Raw genomic sequence first — 23,929 nt, forward strand, 5'->3', positions numbered from 1 at the left:
TGTTTTTTATAAGCTTAAATTTTTAAGTAACATGTTCTCATGAAGATATGTAATAATAAAATATATGCACCCAAGATTTTTCTTATAAGTTGCTTGAAATAAGTAAAATTAAAGGTTTTCAACTTAAAATAAAAGCTAGGGGCACGTTTTCTCTCTTCATATATTAGAGAAATTCCTAAGCAATGCAATACAGTAATTTACAAAAGGCAATTTTAAAATTAAGAAGAAAAAATCTATATTTAAAGTATACGGATACTTATTAAAACAACTTGGATTTCATAACACCTTTGGTAAATGATTTTTCAAAATTTTATAGATTTTTTTTGCAAAATATAATCTTCTGCGAAGAAAGTAAAGAGTATTATTCTCTTTTAAAATAGAAAATAAAATTCTAATATAAGACATTAAGTGACTTGAAGAATAATAGCAAAAATGGAACATAAATTAAAGTTCTGTAATTGTCAATCACTGCTACACAGTGATAATAAACCTAGAAGCACATTTTACCTCAAATGAGAGGTTCCAGTTAAGTCTTTATAGATTCCTTACCAGACTCTTATCAGAAAGTCGTATGTATCTATGCTACTCAAAGAAGCTATTCTTCAGTTACAAATAAAACATTTATTGGCTATCATTTTCAAGAGATGAGAACAAGATGTAATCTGTTCCTGTTAAATCTAGATGTATGAAATTTTATAAATTGAAAAGCAAATAATTTTTTTTCAGAAAGTTAAATTGATTTTTTAAAGTCTAATTTTAACAAAATTTTTAAAGACTATAAGTTAATCACACCTGCAAAATCCAACTTTTTTTTTTTCAACACTTCTTAAATATGTTTTAGGTATAATAAGTTCCATAAAAGTACCATAAAAAAGCTCTTGGCTTGTTTAATTTTTAAAAAAATCATTGACTAGAAGCAAATAATAATTTTGGAACTGATTAGTAAGTGGAATATCACATCCTTTGTTTTGAACTTTGGTTTTGTATAAAAATAGCTCATATTATAGGCACCACCTCATTATTTTCAATTAAAAATTAATTGTAATAGAAAGCTTTAAAATAGCTAAAAATTAAGTGTATACAGATCTACTTAGAAAAACTTAATTTTCACAAGATGTCTTCCATCTGTCCTATCAACATATATGACCTGGAGGAGACTTTCAGTCAGGATGGAGGAGTAGGTAAATACTGTGCTTGCTTCCTCTTACAACCACATCAAAATTACAACTAAACTACAGAATAACCATCACTGGGAGTCGCCTGAGGTCTAGCCGAACAGAAGTCTTACAACTGGGGACATAGAGAAGAGGCCACCTCGGGACTGGTAGGAGGGGTAAAGATGCAAAACAGGCTGGCTTTACAATAGCATGTGGCGACTGAGAGTCAAGAGAATTATCTTGGCTGCAGAGGACCCCGCAGAGAGCAAGGGGTACCAGCCGGGCTCCATAGACCAGGGTTTCAGTGCCAGAAAGGGATGTCCCTACAGCCTCTGGCTGTGAAAACCAGTGGATACTGTGACTGAGGCAGAAGGCTGTGAAAGTCTCAATGTTCCTCTTAGAGGATCCACGCACAGACTTACTCACTGATGGACTCAATCACTCTGAGCTCCAGTGCTGGGGCAGCAGCTCAAAAAGCACTAGGGACATATGAGTAGAAAGTGAATTGTCTGGCTTCAGGGCAAGGGCTGGTGGGGCGGCTTTCTCCCAGACAGAAGTGCTGGCAGAATCCACTGTTCCTTTCTTTGTTGAGCCCTGCTCTCTCTTGCATGCAGATGCAGGCAGCCACTCTATCTGAGTCTCCATCAACCTGGATAACACAGGTTGCCCTACCCAGGTGACTCCCTGAGACCCTGCCTCTCCTAAGTTATAGGCCCACCAACGCTACCTCTAATGGCTTTTCCATACAAATGGCCTGTCTTGGCTCATGCTGTAGGCTTTCCTAAAATTTCTCAAAGATTCACAAAACCCAAACAAGGAGCACCTGGCCTCAGCATGCCCCATATCTCTTACTTAGCAGCCCCATGCCTGACACTAGCAGCAGCTGGTTTCAGTTCCTAGCTTGACCTCTTGAGGCACCTTTAAGTCTTACGTGGGTGGCAGCCATCTGCAAATTGCTTGCTGACTCTTGCCAGGTGACCCTGGACAGTGTGCAGGCTGTGGCTGAACGTGGCCTATAGCAGGGCCTTTCCCAGAAGGCTCTGGGGCCGACATGCCCAATGGCTGGCTTTGACCTAAGCTGGAGCACCACTTGGGGCTGCATCTGAGGACGATGCACCCAAAGGGCAAACTGGGCAGGCACCAGAGCCCTGCTAATGTGAACCCTGCTCTTTAGGGTCAGCCCCTCAACCATCCAGACTTCATAACCAATCAGCCTGAGGATCAATTCCTTCCATTGATGTGCAAACAGCAAATAAGTCATTTCTAACAGGTAGGCACACACAACCTATACAAGCACCTGGCTAGAGCACCTGGCTCAGGTGATTAGGGAAGACTGTGCCACTGCGCCCCAAAGGACACCTCTTTACATAAGGCTACTCTACTAAAACTGGGAGACTTAGGAGCCCTATCTAATACATAGAAAGAACCAAAAGGAGGCAGACAAAATGGGGAGACAAAGAAACATGTCCTAAATAACAACGAAACCCCAGAAAAAGAATGAAACAAAATGGAGACAAGCAATCTACCAGATGCAGAGTTTAAAACACTGGTTATAAGGATGCTCAATGACCTTAGAGAAAGAGTATATGAACTCAGTGAGAACTTTAACAAAGAGATAGAAAGCATAAAAAATGGAGATAGAAAACATAAGGACCAGTCAGAAACGAAGAATACAGTAACTAAAATGAAAATACAGGGAATCAACAATAGACCAGATGAAAAGGAGGATTGAATCAACAATTTAGAAGACAATATCAAGCATACCAACATTCACCTCACAAGGGTACCAGAGGAGAAGAGAACAAGGAATTGAAAACCTATTTGAAGAAATAATGATGGAAAACTTTCCTAACCTGTGAAGGAAGTAGACATACAACCACAGGAAGATCAGACAGTCCCAAATAAGATGAACCCAAACAGGCCCAAACCAAGAAACATCAAAACTAAAATGCCAAAGGTTAAAGACAAAGAGAGAATCTTAAAAGCAGCAAAAGAAAAGCAATTAGTTACCTACGGAGCTCCCACAGGACTGTCAGATCATTTCTCAACAGAAACTTTGTAAGCCAGAGGGATTGGCATGAATTATTCAAAATGATGAAAAGCAGGACCTACAACCAAGATAACTCTACCCAGCAAAGCTATCATTCAGAATTGAAGGACAGATAAAGAGCTTCCCAGACAAGAAAAAGCTAAAAGAGTTCATCACCAACAAACCAGTATTACAAGAAATGTTAAAGGGTCTTCTTTAAGAATTTTTAAAAAAGATAAAAAATATGAATAATATAATGGCAATAACTACATATGTATCAACAATTACTTTAAATGTAAATGGACTAAATGCTCCAATCGAAAGACAGAGTGGATAAATGGGTGAGAAAACAAGACCTTACAAATGCTGCCTACAAGAAACTCACTTCAGAATGAAAGACACACAGACTGAAAGGGAAGGGAAAAGATATTCCATAAAAATGGAAACCAAAAAAGCTGGGGCAGCAATACTAAGACCAGACAAAACAGACTTTAAAACAAAGGCTATAATGAAACAAAGAATCACCCAGTAATCTCACTTCTGTGTATCCAAAGAAACCCAAAACACTACTTCAAAAGGACACGGGAATCCATATGTTTGCTGCAGCATTATTTACGACAGCCAAGACATGGAGGTAAAATGGGTGTCCATCAATAGATGAATGGGTAAAGAAGAGGTGGTATATATATACAATAAACATTAGCCATTAAAAATTTTTTTAAAAAAAGAAGAAATCTTGCCATCTGCAACAACATGGATGGACCTAGAGGATATTGTGATGAGCAGAGTAAGTCCAATAGAGGAAGACAAACACCATATGATTTCACTTACATGTGGAATCTAAAGAGCAAAATAAACAAACAAAACAGAAACAAACTCATAGATAAAGAGAACATTTTGAGGATTGCCAGGTGGGAGGGGTTTGGGAAGTGGGTGAAAAATGGGAAGGAATTAAATATACAGTGATAGTTACAAAATAGTTATAGCATAAAGAATATAGTCAATAATATTTTTGTCAGATGGGTACTAGATTTATCGGGGTGATCACTTCGAAGTTATATAAATCTCTAATCACTATGTTGTACACCCACAACTAATATAATATTGTATCCCAACTACAATTGAAAATTTTTAAAATTTTAAATAAAACCTTTCACTGGGATTCTAATTGGAAATAAATTAAATTTGCATATTAATCTTGGGAGACCATTTTAAAAAATACATTGAAATTCACAACCAAGAAAAAAATATATACACAACCTGGAAAACAGTTATATGTAAAATTTTCTAGAACTTCAGGTATAATTCCACTGAATCGGAATCTTGTTTTCTTTCATAGTAATATTTAATCCAATCAAAAAATTCTTGATAACAATAAAATAAAAACTCCTTATTCTTATTTTTCTTATACACATCAACCACCCACCTCACCTACCCACCACCTCCACCCCTGAACAAGTACTTTTCATCAATTGCTTTACAATTTAATATTTACAGATTTATAATCATTTTTTTTTTAGCTCCCATGTTATGTTAATGCTGCTGGCTAGAGAACCATACTTTGGGTAGCAAGGCATTTGAGAATCTGGTTTCAAATTCTCTCTCTCTTTTTTAATTTGTTCTAGGTCCTAGCATACATGCATTCCTAAAATTTACCCTCATTCTTGTGTGTACTCAGTCTCTGTCTTATACACATACTTGCACACACATAATTGTGATAGCTAAACTGTTTTCTTGTGCAATCAAATCTTATCTGGACCTCATCAATCTATATATATAGATAAGGACCACAGTAAGAATAATTCATTTCTTATAGTACAAATTTTTAAAACACAATTTAGAAAAAGAGAAAAAATATATCACATACCTGTCCCTCTAAATCAAATGCTAAGCAAGCTATACCATGTGTATGAACATCCTTCAGAACTGATATGGTCTGCACAGTGTATGAATCCCAAACACAGATATAAGGCTCTTTCCCAACTTGTCCTGTTGCTACCAATACTCGTTCAGGATGCAATGCAAGGCTGCAAAACAACAAACGAATAGACTTAAAATTGCTCATAGAGCTTTTATAGGTAGTATTTTGTGTATATAGCATTTATATATACCAACATGGAAAATAAACTTTAATCATCTATTTAAAGTAATTTGAATTTAAAACAACTTCTTTAAAAAGCAATGCTAAGACTTACTACTGCAATAGTATATGTGATAAACAGTTAACAATGGACTTCATAAACCCTGTAATATGATATAGTGTGTGTAAACTTCTCCAAAAACAAGAAAGAATTCGCACAAGGGATCAGCTGAACTAAAGCAAGACATTAGCAGCAAATAGCCACATGCTATTTTCTCATTTGGTACTCATCCATTTTTAAGTCCTTTCTTCCATTTTACTCTTTTACTGGATAAAGCTTGACCAAATCTTAGTGTCTGAAAATAGCATTTAGTAGCACTCCTATGATAGCATCAATATTATTACAAATCACATTTTAAAAAACAGAAAAATCGCCCATAATTCACAGAAAGTAATTTATGAGTCTTTAAAAAAGAAAACAAAGACCTAACAGTTGATAATGGTTTATGTACATTAGTAAAAGGCAAGGAATGAATATAAATTTCTCCTTGATAAATTTTCTACAAGTAGATTTAGATGATCGAATTCACCCTTGGGAGGAAAAAAAATCACTCCTGGCATCAGGGGTAGGATGAACTGGAAGAGGAAAAGTTAGGTGGGTATTAAAATAGAATAAACTGTTTGGATATAAGGAGTAAGGGAAAGGAAGGGACCTAAAATGACTCTTGGGTTTCTAGTTTGGATACATGAATGGCTTGGGGCAGTATTCATCAAGCCTGGGAATACTAAATGAGTAACTCGTTAGAGGGAAGATAAGTGAGAATGAAAGGTTGGTTCAACATATTAAAATCAATGAATGTAACGTATCATATTAATAAAGGACAACAAAATCCCACACATGTTCATCTCAACAGATGCAGAAAAGCATTTGACAAAAATCCAACCCCTTTCATGATAAAAATACACAACAAACTAGGAATTGAGAAGAACTTTCTCAACCCAATAAAGGGCATCTGTGAAACCCACAGCCAACATCACATTTAACAGTGAAAGCCCAAAAGTTCTCCCTCTAAGTACAGGAAGAGGAGCTGACAGAAATGTCAGCTCTTGCCATTTCCATTCAACATTGTACTGGATATTCTAGCCAGAACAATTAGGCAAGAAAAAAGAAATGGAAGGGAGAAGTAATTCTATCTCTGCTTGCAGACGACATGGTCTTACATATAGACAATCCTAAAGAATCTACAAACAACAAAATAAAGCCCGTGTAGAGCTAATAAATGAGTTAATCAAGTTGAAGGGTACAAGATCAATATAAAATATCAATTGTATTTCTACATACTATCAATAATAAATCTGAAAAATAAATCAACAAATTTCACTTATAATAGCATCAAAAAGAATAGAACACTTAGCAATAAATCTAACAAAAAAAAGTACAAGACTTTTACACTGAAAACTACAAAACACTATTAAAGAAATTTTAAAAGAGCTAAATAAACAGGAAGACATCTTGTGTCCTAGGTTTGAAATACTAAGATGGTATTACTTCCTAAATTGATCTACAGATTCAGCACGATTCCTGTCAAAATACTAGTTGCTTTTCTTAAAGAAACTGACAAGCTGGTTCTAAAATTCAGAATAGCCAAAATAATGGTTAGACTCACACTTTCCAAATTCGAACTTACTACAAAACTACAGAAATCATGTCAGTATGGTTCTGGCATAAGGACAGACAGGCAGATCAACGGAACAGAATTGAGAGTCCAGAAACTGATATATTTATGGTCAACTGACTTTCAACAAGGATGGTTCCAAGACAATTCAAGGGGAGAAGAATGGTCTTTACAATACATCCATGTAAAAGGATGAATCTAGACCCATACCTCAAACCACATATAAAAATCTACTCAAAATGTAAGACTTATAATTATAAAACTCTTAGAAGAAAACACAGGCATAAATCTTAGAAACCTTGGATTGAACAATGGTTTCCTTAGATATGACATCAAAGCTGAAGAGATAAAAGAAAAAAGTGGATAAAATGGACTTCATCAAGATTAAAAACTTTTGTGTTTCAATGAACATCAAGAACATATAAACGGCTCACAGAATGGGAGAAAATATTTGTAGATAACATATCTTATAAGAAACTTGTATCCAGGAGACATAAAGGGCTCTTTCAACTTAATAGTAAAACCACAAATAACCTAAATTTTTAAATGGACAAAGAATTTGAATAAACATCTCTCCAAGGAAGATATACAAAAGGCACATGAAAAGATGTTCAACATTTTTAGTCAACAGAGAAATACAAATTAAAATTACAATGATATACAACTTCTATGATTAAAAAGATAGTATCCTATGTTATATATGTATTTTATATTATTCTATCAAGTATGGGCAAGGATGTAGAAAAACCATAACCCTCATATATTGCTTATGGGATTGCAAAATGATGCAACCACCTTGGGAAACAGTTTAGCAGTTCTTCTAAAAGTTAAATAGAGTTACCATATGATCTAGGAATTCTACTCCTAAATTTCCAAGAGAAATGAAAACGCATCCGCACAAAACTTGTACACAAATGTTCTTAGCAGCATTCTGTGTAATACCCAAAACGTGGAAACAACCCAAATGTTCCTCAGCTGAAGAGTGAATAAAACATGGTATATCCATGCAAGGGAATATTATTCGGCAATAAAAAGGAGTGAAATACTGATATATGCTATGACGTGGATGAACCTGGAAAGCATTACAATAAATAAAAGAAGACAGATATAAAGGCCACACAGTAAATCTATTTTTATGAAATGTCCAGAAAAAACAATTCCATAAAAATAGAAAGTCGATTAGTGGTTGTCAGGAGCTAGAGGGAGAGGAAAGTGGAAAAGGACTAGAGTTTTGGGGAGTGATGAAAATGTTCTGGAAGAAGATCATGGTGATGGTTTCACATCTTTGTGACTTTGCCAAACATCACTGAATTGTGCACATAAGTGTGAATTTTATATTATGTGAAATATATCTCAATAATTTAAAATTTTTAAAAACAATGGCATTACATGTTGTATATATTTTGGAGTTTAAGAATTTATGCAAGAAAACATAACCTTTAACGTCAGACAGACCTAGGTTCAAAACTTTGGCTTTGCTCTTCACTGGCTTCTGGGTAAATCATCTCAGTCTTATTTTCTCATCTATATAAAGGGATATATTTAACTGTAAGTAATGTGAGGGCAATTTCCCCAAACTTGGAAACTGGAGAGGAAAAACATGAAGGTCCTCATAATTTAACTATGAAATCTACATGAAATAGATCAGGGATATTCAGTCACATTACAGAAAGATAGGACAGGTGCATGTTTAGATTTATGCGAAATCTAAATAAAGTTTTCCAAATTCGTTGTCTCATGTTATTCTCCCACAATGTATGAAAGTTCCAATTGCTGCACAAATATTTGTTTTTGGTCTTTGGATTTCCCTGATGGACAATGATATTGTTTCTTATAATCTATCTTTCAAATTGAGTACTGTGAAGTCCTCCAACCTCATTCCTTTTCAAAATTTTTTTGGCTGTTCTAATTACTTTATGTTCCCTACAAAGTTTAGAATCTGCTTGTATATACTAAATATCCTGTGGGGATTGGCACTGTATGAAATCTATAGATCAATTTGAAGAGAATTGACATCTTAACTATTTTGAGTCTTCCAATCAATGAAATATGATGTCTCTCTCCATTTTTAGGTCTTCTTTACTTTTTTTCAGCTTCATTTTAGTTTTTAGTATACAGATCCTGCATAGATTTTTTTAAATCTGTATTTTTTTGTGTGTTCTTGTGAATGGTACTGTTTAAATTTCAGTTCCCACTTGTTCACTGCTGGCATGTAGAAATACAGCTGATTGATGTATGTTGACCTTGTATCCTGTAACCTGTTAAATTCAGTTATTAGTTTTGGAAGTTAGAGAGTGTAGTTGAGTGTGTGTGTGTGTGTGTGTTTTACAGATTTGAAATTTTCTATGTAGGCAATCATATTATCTAGGAATAGAGACAATTTATTTTTTTCTCTAAGCTTTTTTATTTCTATTTCTTGCCTTATTGCATTGGCTAGAACTTCCAGTACAATGTTGAATCAGGAATGGTAAGAAGGAACGTACTTGTCTGTTTTCAAGTCTTAGAAGGAAAACGTTCAGTCTCTCACCATTAAGCATGATGTTAGCTGTAGGTTTTTTTATAGATGCTTTTATAGTTAAGAGGGTAACCTTCTATTCTTAGTTTGCTAAACATTTTAAAAAACATGAACAGATATTGAATATTGTCAAATTCTTTTCCTGTATTTATTGAGATGATCATATAGTTTTCCTTCTTTAGTCTGTTAATGTAGAGATTACACTGATTTATTTTCTAACGTTGAATTGGCCTTGTATTCCTGAAATAAACTCCACATGGTCATGAAGTATTCTATTGAAAGATTTTATCTACTTATTAGCTTGCTTGGTTGAGAATTTTTACATTTAAGAGGGACAGTGGTCTGTAACTTCTTTTTCTAATGTCTTTGTCTGGATTTTATATTAGAGTAATGCCAGCCTCATAAAATAAGTTACAAAGTATTCCCTCCTCTTTTCTGTTCTGTAAGAGATTGGTGGAACACTATTATTTATCCTTAAAATGTCTGGCAGAATTACCAATAAAGCCATCTTTACCTGGAGTTTTCTGTTTTAGAAAGTTTTAAACTACAAATCCAATTACTTTGATAGAGGGTTACTGGTGTAATCTATTTCTTTTTTGTAAATTTTGAGTTCATATCTTTCAAGGGAATCATCTATTTCATCTAAGTCACCAAATAGATATGCATAGAGTTGTTCACAGTATTGCTTTATTATCCTCTTATTGTCTTTGAGTCTACAATGAGAGCCTGATGAATACTGGTAATTTCTATCTTTTCCTTTTTGTTCTTGGTCAGTCTAGTCAGAAATTTATCAATTTAATCAATCTTTTCAGAGATCTAGCTTTTGGCTTGATTTCTTCCTACTGTTTTGCTGTTTTCACGAATTTCTGCTCTTTATTATTTTTCTTGTTTGCTTTTGAGATTAGTTGGATCTTTTTCTGGTTCTTAAGGCGGAATCTTAGATTACTGATCTGAGGTCTCTTTTCTTTTCAAATATATGCATTTATGATTATGACTTTCCCTTGGAATAATTCTTTAATTGAATCTCACAAATTTTGATGTGTTGTATTTTCATCTTCTTCCAGGTCAAAATATTTTCCGATTTCTCTTTGGTTCACTTTGAGTTAATGATTTTCATTTTGATTTCATTATGCTCAGAGAACATATTTTACATGATTTTAATTCTTTTAAATTTGTTGAGGTTTGTCTTATAGGATATGTCCTATATTTGTAAATGTTCCGATGGGCAATTGAAAAGTATGTGTATTCTGTTACTGACTCATGTTGCTTGCTATGTGCCATGAGTAATAGCCCTTTCTCTCTGACCCAAGAATCTCGTGTCTTTGCCAACATCCAAGAAACAGTAAAAGTCTAACATAGTTTGCAAAAAGGATAAAAATACATCCCAGACTCTACTGGTTTTCTATTCTACTGTGACAAAGTAATATAAACTTAGCATCTTAATGCAACACAAATTTATTATCTCGCAGTTTTGCAGGGCAGAAATCTAGCTACAGCGTGGCTCAGCTGGGTCCTTTGCTTAGAGTCTCGCGAGGCCAAAATCCAAGTGTCAACACAGTTTCATCCTTTCTGGAGTCTCTGAGGAGGAATCAGCTTCCAAATTCATTCAGAATGTTAGCTGAATTCAGTTCCCTGTGGTAAAAAGACTGAGGCCTTTGTTTTCCTGCTGGCTGTCACCTGGGAACTTCTCATCTCCCTAAGGCCACCTGCATTTTTCTTCACGTCGCCACCTCCATCTTCAAACCAGAGTCAGCACATTGAGTCCTTCTCAAGCTTTGGATCTTTCTGATTTCAGCTGCATCTCTTTTGACTCCAGCTGGAGAAAGTTGTTTTTAAGGGCTCACCTGACTAGATTGGCCCATCTGGATAATCCAGGATACTCTTTTAATAAAAGTTTTAAGGTTCATGCCTTAATTACATCTTCAAGTTACTTTTGTCTGGTAACAACATCTTCAAAAATTCCAGGGTAGTGGAGATCTCTGGTTGGGGGGCAATCTGGCTACCATACAGACTCAGACACTGAGATTTTAGGGAATTCTTTATTCCCATTTTTGTAATTTTCAAGTCAAAATATGCAATGTTTCTACATCTTTTGTTCCTTTGCTGAGAACTTCTAATATTTGTTTCAAGAGCATTCCCCTTTACTTCATGGCATACAGTTATAACAACTGCTCTAAATTCTCTAATAAAGCTAACACCTAGATCACTTGGAGATGACAAATTGTCTTTTCTAAATTGTTAAAACTTTCCTAATTCCTTGTATAATAATTTTGAATTTTATCCTGGACATTTTGAATATTGTGTTATTAACTCTGTGTCCTCTTAAAATCCTCTAGAGAATGTTCTTTTTTTGTTGTTTGTTTCAGCAGGCAAATAATCCAGTTAGGGCACATGTCTCAACTTTCTTTCTGTGGTTCTCATGATAGTTTTTAAAGCCCTTGCAGTACTAACACATGCACACATCCCAGAGGCCAATCTGAAATGTGGATGATTGCAGTTCAGTTCTCAAAGCTTCATATGTTTCTAGTCAGTTTCAACCACGTACAGCAGAGGAGTGAGTCTGGGACATCAAGGATAGCTTTATGAGATCCTGTTCTGAAGCTCCTTGCTCTCCATAAATTCCCCGCCCCCATTCTCCATCTCCCAGGGGCCCCTCATCATTGAGTGTGACTATGAAGGCCACAGAATGAGCCTCTTCACACTGTCATACACTTCTGGCAACTGGGTCTGCCTCTGGGCAGAAAGAATTTCGCCTATTTTTTAAATGATTAGTTACCATGATTGCATTGTAAGAGTTCTTGATACACACTAGGTTCAATTCTTTTCTTAAATATATATTTTGTAAATATGTTTCCAAGTTCAAGAACTATCTTTTCATTTTATTAATGGTATCTCTTAAAGAGCAAAAGATTTTAATTTTTAAAAGAAACTTTTTATTTTGGACTAATTTTAGGCTCACAAAAAAAGTTGCAAAAGTAGTATAAATAGTTCTTATATCCTCATCCCATTTCCATAATGTAAACATTTCACATAACCATGGTACAATGATCAGGAAGATAAAATAAACATTAATACAATACCATAAACTAAAATACAGACCTTATTAAAATTCACCAATTTTTCTACTAATCTCTTTTTCCTGTTCCACGAGCCTATCAAGGATCCCAGGCTGCATTTAGTTATTGCCCATTAGCTACTTCCCGTCCCTGTAACAGTTCATTAGACTTTCCTTGTCTTTTATAACCTTACACTTTTGAAAAGTACTAAGCACTTATTTTGTACAATGTCTCTCAATTGGAATTTGATGTTTTCTCATGACTGGAGTGAGGTTATATATTTTTTAGCAAGTATACCATAACAATATTTGTTCTTAGTGTATCACATCAAGGTGTTCAGAATGTAAATATATATTATTATTGATGTTTACCCCAATTCCTTGGATAAGTTGGTGCCCGTCAGGTTTCTCTGCTGTAAAGTTATAAGTATTTTAGGGAAGGTGCTTTGAGACTATGCAAATTCTGTTCCTCCTCAAACTTTCATCCACTAATTTTAGCATTAATTTGTGGCTCTTGTCTGAAACAGTTACTACTGTAGTATTCACCTAATGAGGTCCTCTGATTTCACACTTTTCTTCTACATTTATTAGAATTCTATTATAAGGAAAACTATCTTTCTCATTAATCTATTCATTTATTTATAATTTAAGCTAGTGTTAGTTTATATCGGCTTAAATGGGTATTTTATTCCAAGGGTCAACAAACTTTTTCTGTACAGAGACATATAGTAAATATTTCAGGCTTTGTGGGCCATACAATCTCTGTCATGACTATTCAACTCAACTCTACTGTTTTAATGCCAAACAGCCATAGATAATAGTTAAATCAAACATTCTCAGTGGGAGCAATATCACCTCTGAGGGATTAAAACTGGTTCTTGTGTGTGTGTGTGGGGGTGTCTTATTTTTACACATAAAGCACATATATGCATACAGTACATAAACTGATATACAGTATATCTGTGGTATTAAAATTCTGTAGTGGGTTAGAGCAATTAGGAAAAAAATTACTAAAAGGTTCCCTTAGGGGGACTATAGTGAAAAAAAAAAAAGCAAGATAAATAGTCGCATCTGTTTTCCAGTAAAACTTTATTTACGAAAATTGGTGGCAGGCCACTTTTGACCCACAATCTTGCTTGATAACTCCTGTTTTTATTCTATGGGTTAAAATTCAATGCTATCGTTATTTTGTGGCTCAAATTATTCCGTTTTTCAGTCGTTAGGAGATCCTGGCTCCCTATTCTTTCAACAAGCCACCAATCTCTTTGCACTTACTTACTTTGTTATATCACAAAATATTCCAGGCTCATCTAGCATTTTTCCTGCTCCAGCTCTGTAATCAACTACTTCACCAGGAAACCCCAGTTCCTTTTATTGCAAAATGGTGTTTAGAGAACAAGATCTGAGCAGAAGATGTGCTCACTGTTACTGCCTCTAGGTCGTCTCTGTAGACAGTTGTAGGGAATACATGCATGTATACACATCTGTTTTTTGTATCTATCTGCACACATTGATATCTATGATTCTAATCCAAAACCACATGGTTCATTTAAAACGTCTTCCTTTCCTTATTTATAGCTTCTTCCTCCAAGAGTGAGAAATGAAGCTTATAATCTAAACTATTTACTTAATTTTAGTATTTACAAAGTCATTCAGAATTGCTTGCTCTGTGAGGAACAATTTTACTAACTAAATAATAGCATTGTCTATAGTTCTTTTTGTCTTTATCTTTACAGTATCCAGTCAAGATACCGTTTTGTTTTTTAGGTCAAGTTGCTCCCTGCAAAGCTTAGCACTGGAGGAGAGGGAGACTGTTAAACTGTAGTTGGAATTTGTTTTTCTTTTTAATTAGTTATAGTTTTGGTATTCTCTGTTTAAGTAATAGTGCGGCTAGTATTTTGCACAGAAATTTCATAGTTATAAGACTGCATTATTTGGGGAAGAGCCTTTGGAGGTTACTTACTGCATACCTGCCACAGTCTTCAGTTATCTGGAAGTCTAAAAAGTTTTAATTTTAATGAGGTTTTATTTATAATTTTCTTTTTTATAAGTAATACTTTTTATCTATTTCTATACTTTGTTTATTTCCTATTTCCTATAGAAATTTTATAGTGTAAGTTTTCACATTTAAGATATATGACCCAATTTGAGTTAAAGTTTATATTTGGTGAGAGATAGCTGAGGTTCATTGTTTCTCCATATGGATATTCAGTTGTTTTTAGCATCATTTGTTGAAAAACCTATCTTTTGAGTATACTTTATATGCTCACAGGAATCACCCAGTAGAAGAATCATAAAAAATACTGATATAGGAGAAAAGGAGAACTTGGGGAGCAAGCAAAAAAAAGGCAAGATGTTGTGCACAAGTGGAGGGATTAATATGCAGTAGGAGCTGGATGTGTTGCTGGTGGGTGGGTGGAATCTGAAAGTTCTCTTCTGATAGCTCCAATTTTCTTAATGAGAAATAAAGCATGAGTGTTTTTCTAGTATTCTTGAAGTCAACTTAATATCTTATATCTTAATATCTTATATTTAAGTTTTACTCCACATCTGCCTAATATAGTGGTCAACATATAGTAGAATTCAACAACATTTACCAAATGATTTGGGAGAAAGATGATAGAAGTAACCATTTCAAACTGTTCTTCTATTCTAAAACAAGGTGATTACTCATCCATACTGTGACACCATCATTTTAAATACAAGAACAGATTTTTTTAAAGTTCTTTTTCCTGTTACTATTCCTGAATAATCGGAATTAATTAGCTAAGAGAACTATCATCAAATGCCACAATTATATACTGTCATTTTAAGCATTTAATCTCTAAAATTATAACTATAAAATAGTAACACATTAAACAAACATAAAGGGGGCTGTCTCCAAGGTAGCGATCTTCATAGATTTTCCTACGACTGTGTTCATCAGTGCTTCTTTACATTTATCCTGACAAATCTCGAATGAGCATTTTTACAATCCTATTAAACACTTAGCTGATAAATTTTGCATTCCTTCCCTCAACCTCCAAACTACTTCATGATCTCCGCTCCCCACTATCAAACTCGGCCTTGTGGCCTGCATTGTACTCAATGAATATAGATGGAATCAGAGGTGATGCTTTGCTCCCGACAAATTCACAACAGTATTATCTCTAGATGGCAAGATTGTGGGTAAATATTTTTCTACATTTTATACCTTTCAGTTTTCTGTAATAAGTAGGTATTACTAATTGAAAAAAATATAATAACCACCCCATAAGGGGGCCTACCAAGCCTCTCATCCTCCCTATTATATCAACCTCAGACTCCTACAGTCTCTTCATATGGCTGCAAAAACTGCCTTTTGCAAGGACATGTCATCTGATTCTAATATCCATGTTTCTGGTAAAATTTCTTACCTTGTTAGCAGTGCCACCTCGTATAGTATTTATGTGTTAAATACGTCGCCTACGGATTAACTAATAAGTAGAAAAGTTACCCTGCGCCCAAGAAATGATGAGCAGTCTGTGGACGCCATAGTTAGTTATGACTTATGTCGCAAGACTTAAAATTGCTTTCCACTTTCCACTCCCAGTTGGGAATTATGCCCTGCTCCCGGATCAAGCTTAGCATCTGTATTTATATGGATGCTGAGGTGGTCAGACCTGGTTACATCATCATGTAACTAATTTAAATAGTACCACATCATCACATGACTAATTTAAATAGTACCACAAGCAACAACATATGAAGTAAAAACTGCAAGATTCTTAAGAGTAACTGCCTGTGGCAACCGTCATTACACTCCATAGACTGAAACAAATATGTAATGTGAGCTCCCGCACCAAAGGCAGTGGTGTCTAGTACTGTGTCTCCTGACCAAAAAAGAAAGTTCTTACATGGTGATAAAAAGAGACAGATTCAAGTGGACTGGGGGCAAAGGACGGATGTCGTCTTTCGCTGGGAGGCAGAGTGGGTACGTGATTCCCAGGAAGAGGAAGAGCGGCAGTTTCTCTGACAAGACGACCGATGGCGACTGTGCACCTCGGGTTTCCTAACTGATTTGGGGAACAGGCTATGTAGACTTCTCCGAAAGACTGAAAACGGAATAATTTGAGCCACAAATAACGATGGCATTGAATTTTAACCCACAGAATAAAAACAGGAGTTATTAAGCAACAGATTGTGGGTCAAAAGTGGCCTGCCATCAATTTTCGTAAATAAAGTTTTATTGGAAAACAGATGCGACTATTTGTCATGCAATTTTTTTTTTCACTATAGTCCCCCTAAGGGAACCTGTTAGTAATTTTTTTCCTAATTGCCCAAACCCACTACAAAATTTTAATACCACAGATATACTGTATATCAGTTTATGTACTGTATGCATATCTGTGCTTTAGGTATAAAAAGTTTTTTGAGGTTGACTTCCTAGTCCGCCAGCTAAACATGGATGACGACCACATCGAGAGCAGTGGTTTTCAACCCTGGCTGCATATTAGTCATCTGGGAAGCCTAAAAATTAAAAACAGAAGCAAACAACAACAAAGAAACTATACCTGAGACCCACCCTAAACTAATTAAATCAGAATTTTTAGGGATGAGACTCAGCCATTGGTGGTTGTATTGTCTGTTTTGCTTTTAACTCTCCAAGTGGTTATAGTATGCAGCCAGGGTTGAGACTCAGGAGTCTAAAGCACTGGTTTTCAAACTTCATAACACATCAATATAACCTGAAGGTAATTAAAATGGATTGCTGGGCCCCGCATCTAGAGTTTCTGATTAGGTTGGGGTGAAGTCTGATCATTTGTATTTCTATCAAGTTTCCAGGAGATGCTAATGCTGCTGATTAAAGGATCACATTTGGAAAACCAGTGATCTAAAGTGTACTTTTCTTAATGTGCTTACAAACCACCTGAGAATGTTAAAATTCAGAATCTAATTCAGTAGGTCTGGGGCAAGGTTTGAGATCTGCATTTCTAACCGGCACCAAGATGATGGTGAAGCTGCTGGTCTGAGGACCACGCCTTTGAGTAGCAAGAATCTAGAGCTGCCGGCCATGTGTCGTTTTTTAAATTACCAAGTAAACTAGAAGCTGCTGGGACAAATTTTGAGGGACGCCAGTTTGTATGCTAATAATGACATGACTGATTCATTTTGAAGACATTTTTCTTCCCCACCCCTGACCCTGTTCCCCTGAATACACAGTCTCCTGGAGAGTCCTCTGATTACAATGTAATTACTGCATCTCCATTAAGGTGAAGCACTCTTTGCTTTACTTGATACAGCTGATCACTTCCTTCTCCTTGAAATACCCTTTTCACTTGACTGTCGTAGCCCCACACTCACTTGGTTTCCTCCTCCTGCCTTTCTGGCCACATTTTTGTCAGTTCTTTTTCATCTCCCCTATATTTAAATGCTGGAGTGTAACAGCAATCCATTTTTTTAGATCCCTTATCTATACTTACTCAGTGATCTCATCCAAGTTCATGGCTTTAAAAACTATATGATGATAACGTGCAAATTTGCGCCAGCTCATACAGCTTCTCTGAATTCTAGACACCTATGTTCAATGGCCTAATTTACAACCCCACTTGGTTGTCTACTACTATCTCAAACGAAACATTTCAAAAACAGAGCTCATGATCTTACCTTTCTCCCACATCAGAAAATTTGCTCTTCCCACAGTTTTTCCCCAATTCAGTGATTGGCAACTCCATTCATTCAGCTGTTCAGCCCAAAAATGTAATCGTTACTGACTTTTTTTGTGACAATTTATCTAATCCATCAGTAAATTAAGCTGCCTCTACCTTCAAAATATACTTGACTGTTTCTCACTATTTCCACCCTTTCTACCCTGGTCCAAGCCACCGATATTTCTTGACTGGATTATGGCAACAGTCTCCTAAGTGGTCTCTCTGCTTCCATCCTGCCCCTCTCCTTCAGTCTGTTCTTAATATAGCAGCCAGAGTGACCTTGTTAAGCCATTAAGTCAAATTACGTCATTAATTTAATTAAATTGTTCCAACAACTTCCAATCTCACTCAGATGGGAAGGCTAAAATCCTCTCACTAGCTTATAAGGTCCTCCACTCTGCCCCCTCCACCATTTCTTCATTAGACCTCATTTCTTACTACTTTTGCTTGAATTCACTGCCCTCCAGCCACATCAACTTTCTGTTCCTCAAACACACTAGGCACTCCACTTTAGGGCTTTTGCATTTGATAGTCCCTTTGCCTGAAATCTCCTTCCCTCAGCTATCCACACAGCAGGTCCCTAGTGAAGTGTTACCTTTATACTGCACAGTGAAGCCTTCCTGGCTACCCTATCCAAACACCGATCCAAACTCTTTCCAACAGCGACTTCTCTGTATTTATGGGGTGGAAACTTCATTTATTCAACACAGGTCAAAATTGTAGTTGGAAAAGCAATTCGGAATGCATAATGTTTCCACAGTGAATCAATATTTTTTGTGGTTTGGGATATATGGTCAATATTTCCCAAACTTGGCTGATAATCAGAATCATTTAAGGAGCTTTTTTGCCAATTCTAGCCTTTTCCTCAGATGTACTAAGACTCCTCTAGAGCGGGAACCTAGAAATCTGTTTTTTAAAAAGTGCCCCAGATGATTCTATTTGGGAATCTGTATTATAAAACATGCATTCCTAGAATTCTTAACAAAAGCAGTTTGAGAAATGGGTATAAACCCTTCCCTCAAATCTGACACCAGAATTTTCTTAAGCATTGTGCAATATCTAGAAGTATTACTTCAGAAAGTATTAGAATGCATTCAGATTTAGTAAAATGTCCCTATGTTTAATTAACTAGAATTAGGTGAGCTTAACTATCACGGTTGATACAATGATTCTATTTTATAAGATTTCATTTTATGTGTCAGGATATAAAAATATTTACAGTTATTTGTTTTTCAAATACTTTAGTTTAAGGGATAGTTTAAGGGATAAAATTAAGAGCTGTTTTCAAGGAAAGGTAGGAATTACCTAGAATAGTTCAAATTGTCATACTGTACCTAAATGTATATTGGATACATCATTATTTACTTAGGTAAAATTAAAATGCTTAGATTTGTATAACTATTTTCCTTTATTATTTTATAATGTTTCATGTTGAATATACAGATAACTAATAAAATATAATATTCTGGATATAAACTAAGGAAAACATATGGAATAATAAATACTTAGAAGCTATTAAGGACTTACTGTTCTTTCAAAGCCTTGTCACTAATCAAAGAAATAGTTATTGAGCATCTCCTTTGTGGAAGGGTCCCTGCCTTTAGGTATTGAGAGTTTAAGACACATCAGTCAAGAATCACTTAGCACACTATGTGTAGTAGGGACAGCATCTGTGTACCTGTGATATGGTATGTACATGGAGACATAACAATTCACAATGATGTTTCCTACTGAATATAATAGCTAATCTGGGTCTCTAAGAAAAACAGAAACAGTCATCAGAATAAAAGAGTGAAGGTATTGCATTCTCGGAAGAGGTAACATCACATGCAGTGGTCTCGTGTTGACAGAATATTTGAAAGAGTTATTTGTACTCACTATCTTCAGTTCTTTTCCTCCCATTCAGTCTTGGCTCTACTATTTTTCACCATAGCACTCTTGTTGAGGTCACCGATGACCTCCACATTTGCCATATCCAGTGGTCAATTCTCTGTCCTCATCTTTGTTTTATCATTTGCCACAGTTGGTCACTCCCACCTTCTTAAGACACTTTTTAAAGCGGCATCTGGACACATCTTAGTGTGGAAATATGTATTTCTTGGTTTACTTATTCTTTCAGCAAATATTTATTGAGCACTTATTATTTGTCAGAAACTATTCTTAGCACTACAGATGTAGTCCTGAACCAAAAAGATGAAATTCCCAACCCTCATGGAACTTATATCTACTGGGAAGAGACAGAGAATAAACTAAGTAAATTTTATATTTATGTATAAATTATGTATGTAGTATGTATATACATATAATTATGGATCTAGTATATACATATACATTAGTTTTCTTTCTTAAGAACACCACCTACCACAATTGAAGAAAAGAGCTACCACACCTTTCATTCTGTCTAAAGGAGGTCTTATCTAGAAGCAATGAGTAATTACTATTCTAACCTCCAACCACATATGGTATACTTTTCAAAGTATTTCAGATGCATTGTCATTTAAGCTCATCACCGCCTTGTGAGATACTTTCACTATTTTTGAAAAAATCTTCAAATTCCATGTCTACATAATACATAAACAATGGGCTTGGACAGTTAGTTCAATTTGGAGGTTCACTCGCATAAGAAAACCAACTGTATCCCATCAGTCATCTTCACTGGCGATAAATGATTTCAAAATTGTCAATAATATTCACCACTTCAAGAACAAATTTGTCAAAAATGTGTTCATGGGCAATAACTAGAAAAATTTAAAAGCTATCACATCCTTTGGGAAGACAACTGGCAAAAGTTTCAAAGTATAGACCAAGCTATAGATGTGCATCTTACACTAAAACAGGTAGTAGTTTAGTATATTTAACCTAGTCTTAAACTTGTAATAAACACTTAAAAAGTAGAGAACTTTATCATGATAACTTGCAACAGAAAAAAATAGTGACCCTAAAATTTCTGTATTATTTCTGACTGAAACTAATGTCTGTATAAATCAACAGTACTGAAGTAAAGAGAACTAAAGGATAAATTAGTAGAGAAGTATAAGTATATAGATAAATGGTAACAAGAAGCAAAACAATTACAAGCAACAAGGACAAAATGGAAAAGTCATGTGGCACCATCATTAGCCACATTATGTGTACGAAGACAATAGAAAAACTGGTAAGCAAATGATAGACTGGTTGTGATTCATTCTCCACAACCAATTTAGCACTTATATTTTTAAAATCTAAAGACAATGACTTGCTCATTCTAGTTAGCCCCAGACTAAGTCCTAATTGACCAAAAAGCTTTACCTAAGTTTCAAGCAAATATGGAAACAAAATCATAATAAAAACAGTGATGACTTTTTGTTACTAAGGCTAACATTACAGCAACATTGTTTTCCACTACGCATTAGTCACATTTATAAATATTACATTTTCTGCTGTGACATAATTGAAAAATTACTAGAGCACTTTCTATATTTCAAAAATTGAATTGAAAAAATAACTCAAAGGTTTGAACATTGCCTGATCTATTTCACAAAACGATGGATCTCTGTCAATCTGATTTCTAAGCTATATTCTTAGTACTGTATTAAATTTGTGTCACCGATTTCAAGATGCCATATAATTCAGATTTTACTACCCCACTGCAATTCTTCAGGAAACCTTTTTATTGTTATAAATTGTCTTAATGATATATCATTTGCATGAAGTCATAAGCATGTATTCAATTATGACAAAAATGGAGTAATTTGCCATTTTGAAATATTTTGAGTAATGCATGAGTTACGCAACTATATGTATATAGGGGAAGGGGAAAGCGTTACCTTCCTTAGAGTTTACTGAAACGCAATTATAAAAATTCAAGCAGCGTGACATGACATAGCTTCTAATTATGCTGGGAAAACAAAACAGAATTTACCCCATCAAATAAGTCATATTTCGTTTTGAAAGGCCTTCGTACCATACTGCTCCCAAATACCAAGGAGTAAAAACAACAGAAGTACACTTGCAGAAGACCTCAAAATCCTTCACACCTACCCCACCTACTGAATTCGGCCTCTCATTAGACTGAGTATCTGGAGGAGGGCGGATTCAACTAGGTGAAGCCACTACTCTCAGCACTGTGGGAGACCTACCACGTGGAAGAGAAACTGGAAAGGATTAGGGAAAAAGAACTGGGGTAAATTCTACTCTTGCCGTGAACAAATGAACCAAAAACGTCTGATTCTCTATTCCACAATCTCCATTTTTACTGTCCTTATCCTTACTCCACGTTGCCCTACCTTGTGTTTGTCCTAGGCCTCCTTCTCCCTCCTACAGATCATAGATGTACAGACATGCAAAATAGAAGAACTTAGTCATTTACAGAATGTAAGTACCAGACCTTCTTGCCTACAAGACTCCAAACCGAGATACAGAATTTGAAATGCCCAATTTAAATTCTGTGGAACATAAATGAAGAGATTAAACAGAGTAACCAAATCTGTAATAGAATCTCCATCAAAAAACCCCAAAGCAGCACATAAACACATTCTTAATGTTTTTAAATATAGTCTCCGTCTGTCAAGGACAAATATGCTGTGCTTGAGGCAATAATTAATGGCCTTGAAAAATTTCTGCAGCTTTTATTTGCCACAAAAGTTCTGCTGAGACACTGATTGAAAATTACATTTTAAATATACCGTTCACTAAAGAAATGTCAACAAGCACTGGGACCAACTTTAGGATACCTCCCAAAGAAGAATTAAAATGCCAAAAAAAATCCCCCCAAAATGTGGTTTATGTAAAAAATACAAAAGTAAACTTATTTAGGAGCACTTCAATGAAGAGGAAACAAGAGAATTGGAAATCGGTAGAGTTTTTAGCAGCTTCTCTCAGATGAAGCCTACCCCCAAACTGCCGTGGGTGTGCAAATTTTTAATGTCCAATGAATCGCCTGAAGGTTGCTGGGGTTTCTTTTCTACCTGCTGATAACAGCAGGCAGTGAAACCTGAACTAATTACCATGGCCAAGAGGTGAGTGCCCTGCAGGATGCCACCTGGGCGCGCTCCCCAGGACCAGCCGACAGCTTGCGGTACTTTGTTTTGATCACTTTTATTAGGTAAAGGATTTCCCCCTGACGCTTTAAGAATTCGTTTAATGAAAACTCTCTGGCGGGATTTAAAGGGGTAAGTTGCTACCGAAATAACCTTTTTTTTTTTTTTTTTTTGCCGTTTTATAAATTTGATGCAGAGAGAGGAGTACAAAGCCATAAAAACGAACGCCCGGTGGATCTGTGGACTTGGTGTCACCGCCGCGACCCGAGGGAGAGACTCCAGAAGCTGAGGATGGGGAAAGGCGTTCGCGGGGGTTAACACGGTCGACTCGGGACAAGACGGGTGCGGGGTTCTCTTCGGGCCGCTGCTCCCCGCAGAAGCGGGTCACGGCCAGGAGGTCAGCAAGTGCGAGCTCCGCGAGCAGTGCGCAGGGGCGACCTCGGGCGCCCCCGCCCCGCGTACCTGATGATGTCGTCGCTGTGGCCCCGGTAGAACTTCTGCCGGTGCTCGCGCGGGCTGTACACCACGCCGACGCCCGCCACGAAGTACACGATCTCCTTGGCCGCCGTGTAGTAGAGGTTGTTGCGGCACTGGTGGCCCCGGTAGCCGTACACCCACTCGAGCCGCAGGTGGCAGCTCGGGGCGCTCCGGGCGGCCATGTCGGGGCGCCCACCCCGCGGCTCCGGCTCGGGCCCGCGGCCGGGCGAAGAAAGCCCTCCGACCGGCGGCC

The 23,929-nt window shown here is 36.1% G+C and overlaps 1 protein-coding gene across 1 annotated transcript in view; it reads right to left on the reverse strand.

Moving 5' to 3' along the window:
- Positions 1-23,908, reverse strand: part of EML5 (echinoderm microtubule associated protein like 5) — a 129,950-nt gene extending 106,042 nt beyond the window's left edge. Inside the window, exons 1-2 of the mRNA XM_023528865.1 lie at positions 23,662-23,908; positions 5,054-5,213 (exon numbers count right to left, since the gene is read on the reverse strand). Of these exons, the coding sequence (XP_023384633.1) occupies positions 5,054-5,213; positions 23,662-23,858 (357 nt within the window). The 5' untranslated portion in view covers positions 23,859-23,908. The remainder of the gene's footprint in view (positions 1-5,053; positions 5,214-23,661) is intronic.
- Positions 23,909-23,929: the final 21 nt, after the last annotated feature.

Source organism: Pteropus vampyrus, unplaced genomic scaffold (assembly GCF_000151845.1).
Source record: "Pteropus vampyrus isolate Shadow unplaced genomic scaffold, Pvam_2.0 Scaffold32, whole genome shotgun sequence".
NCBI lineage: Eukaryota > Metazoa > Chordata > Mammalia > Chiroptera > Pteropodidae > Pteropus > Pteropus vampyrus.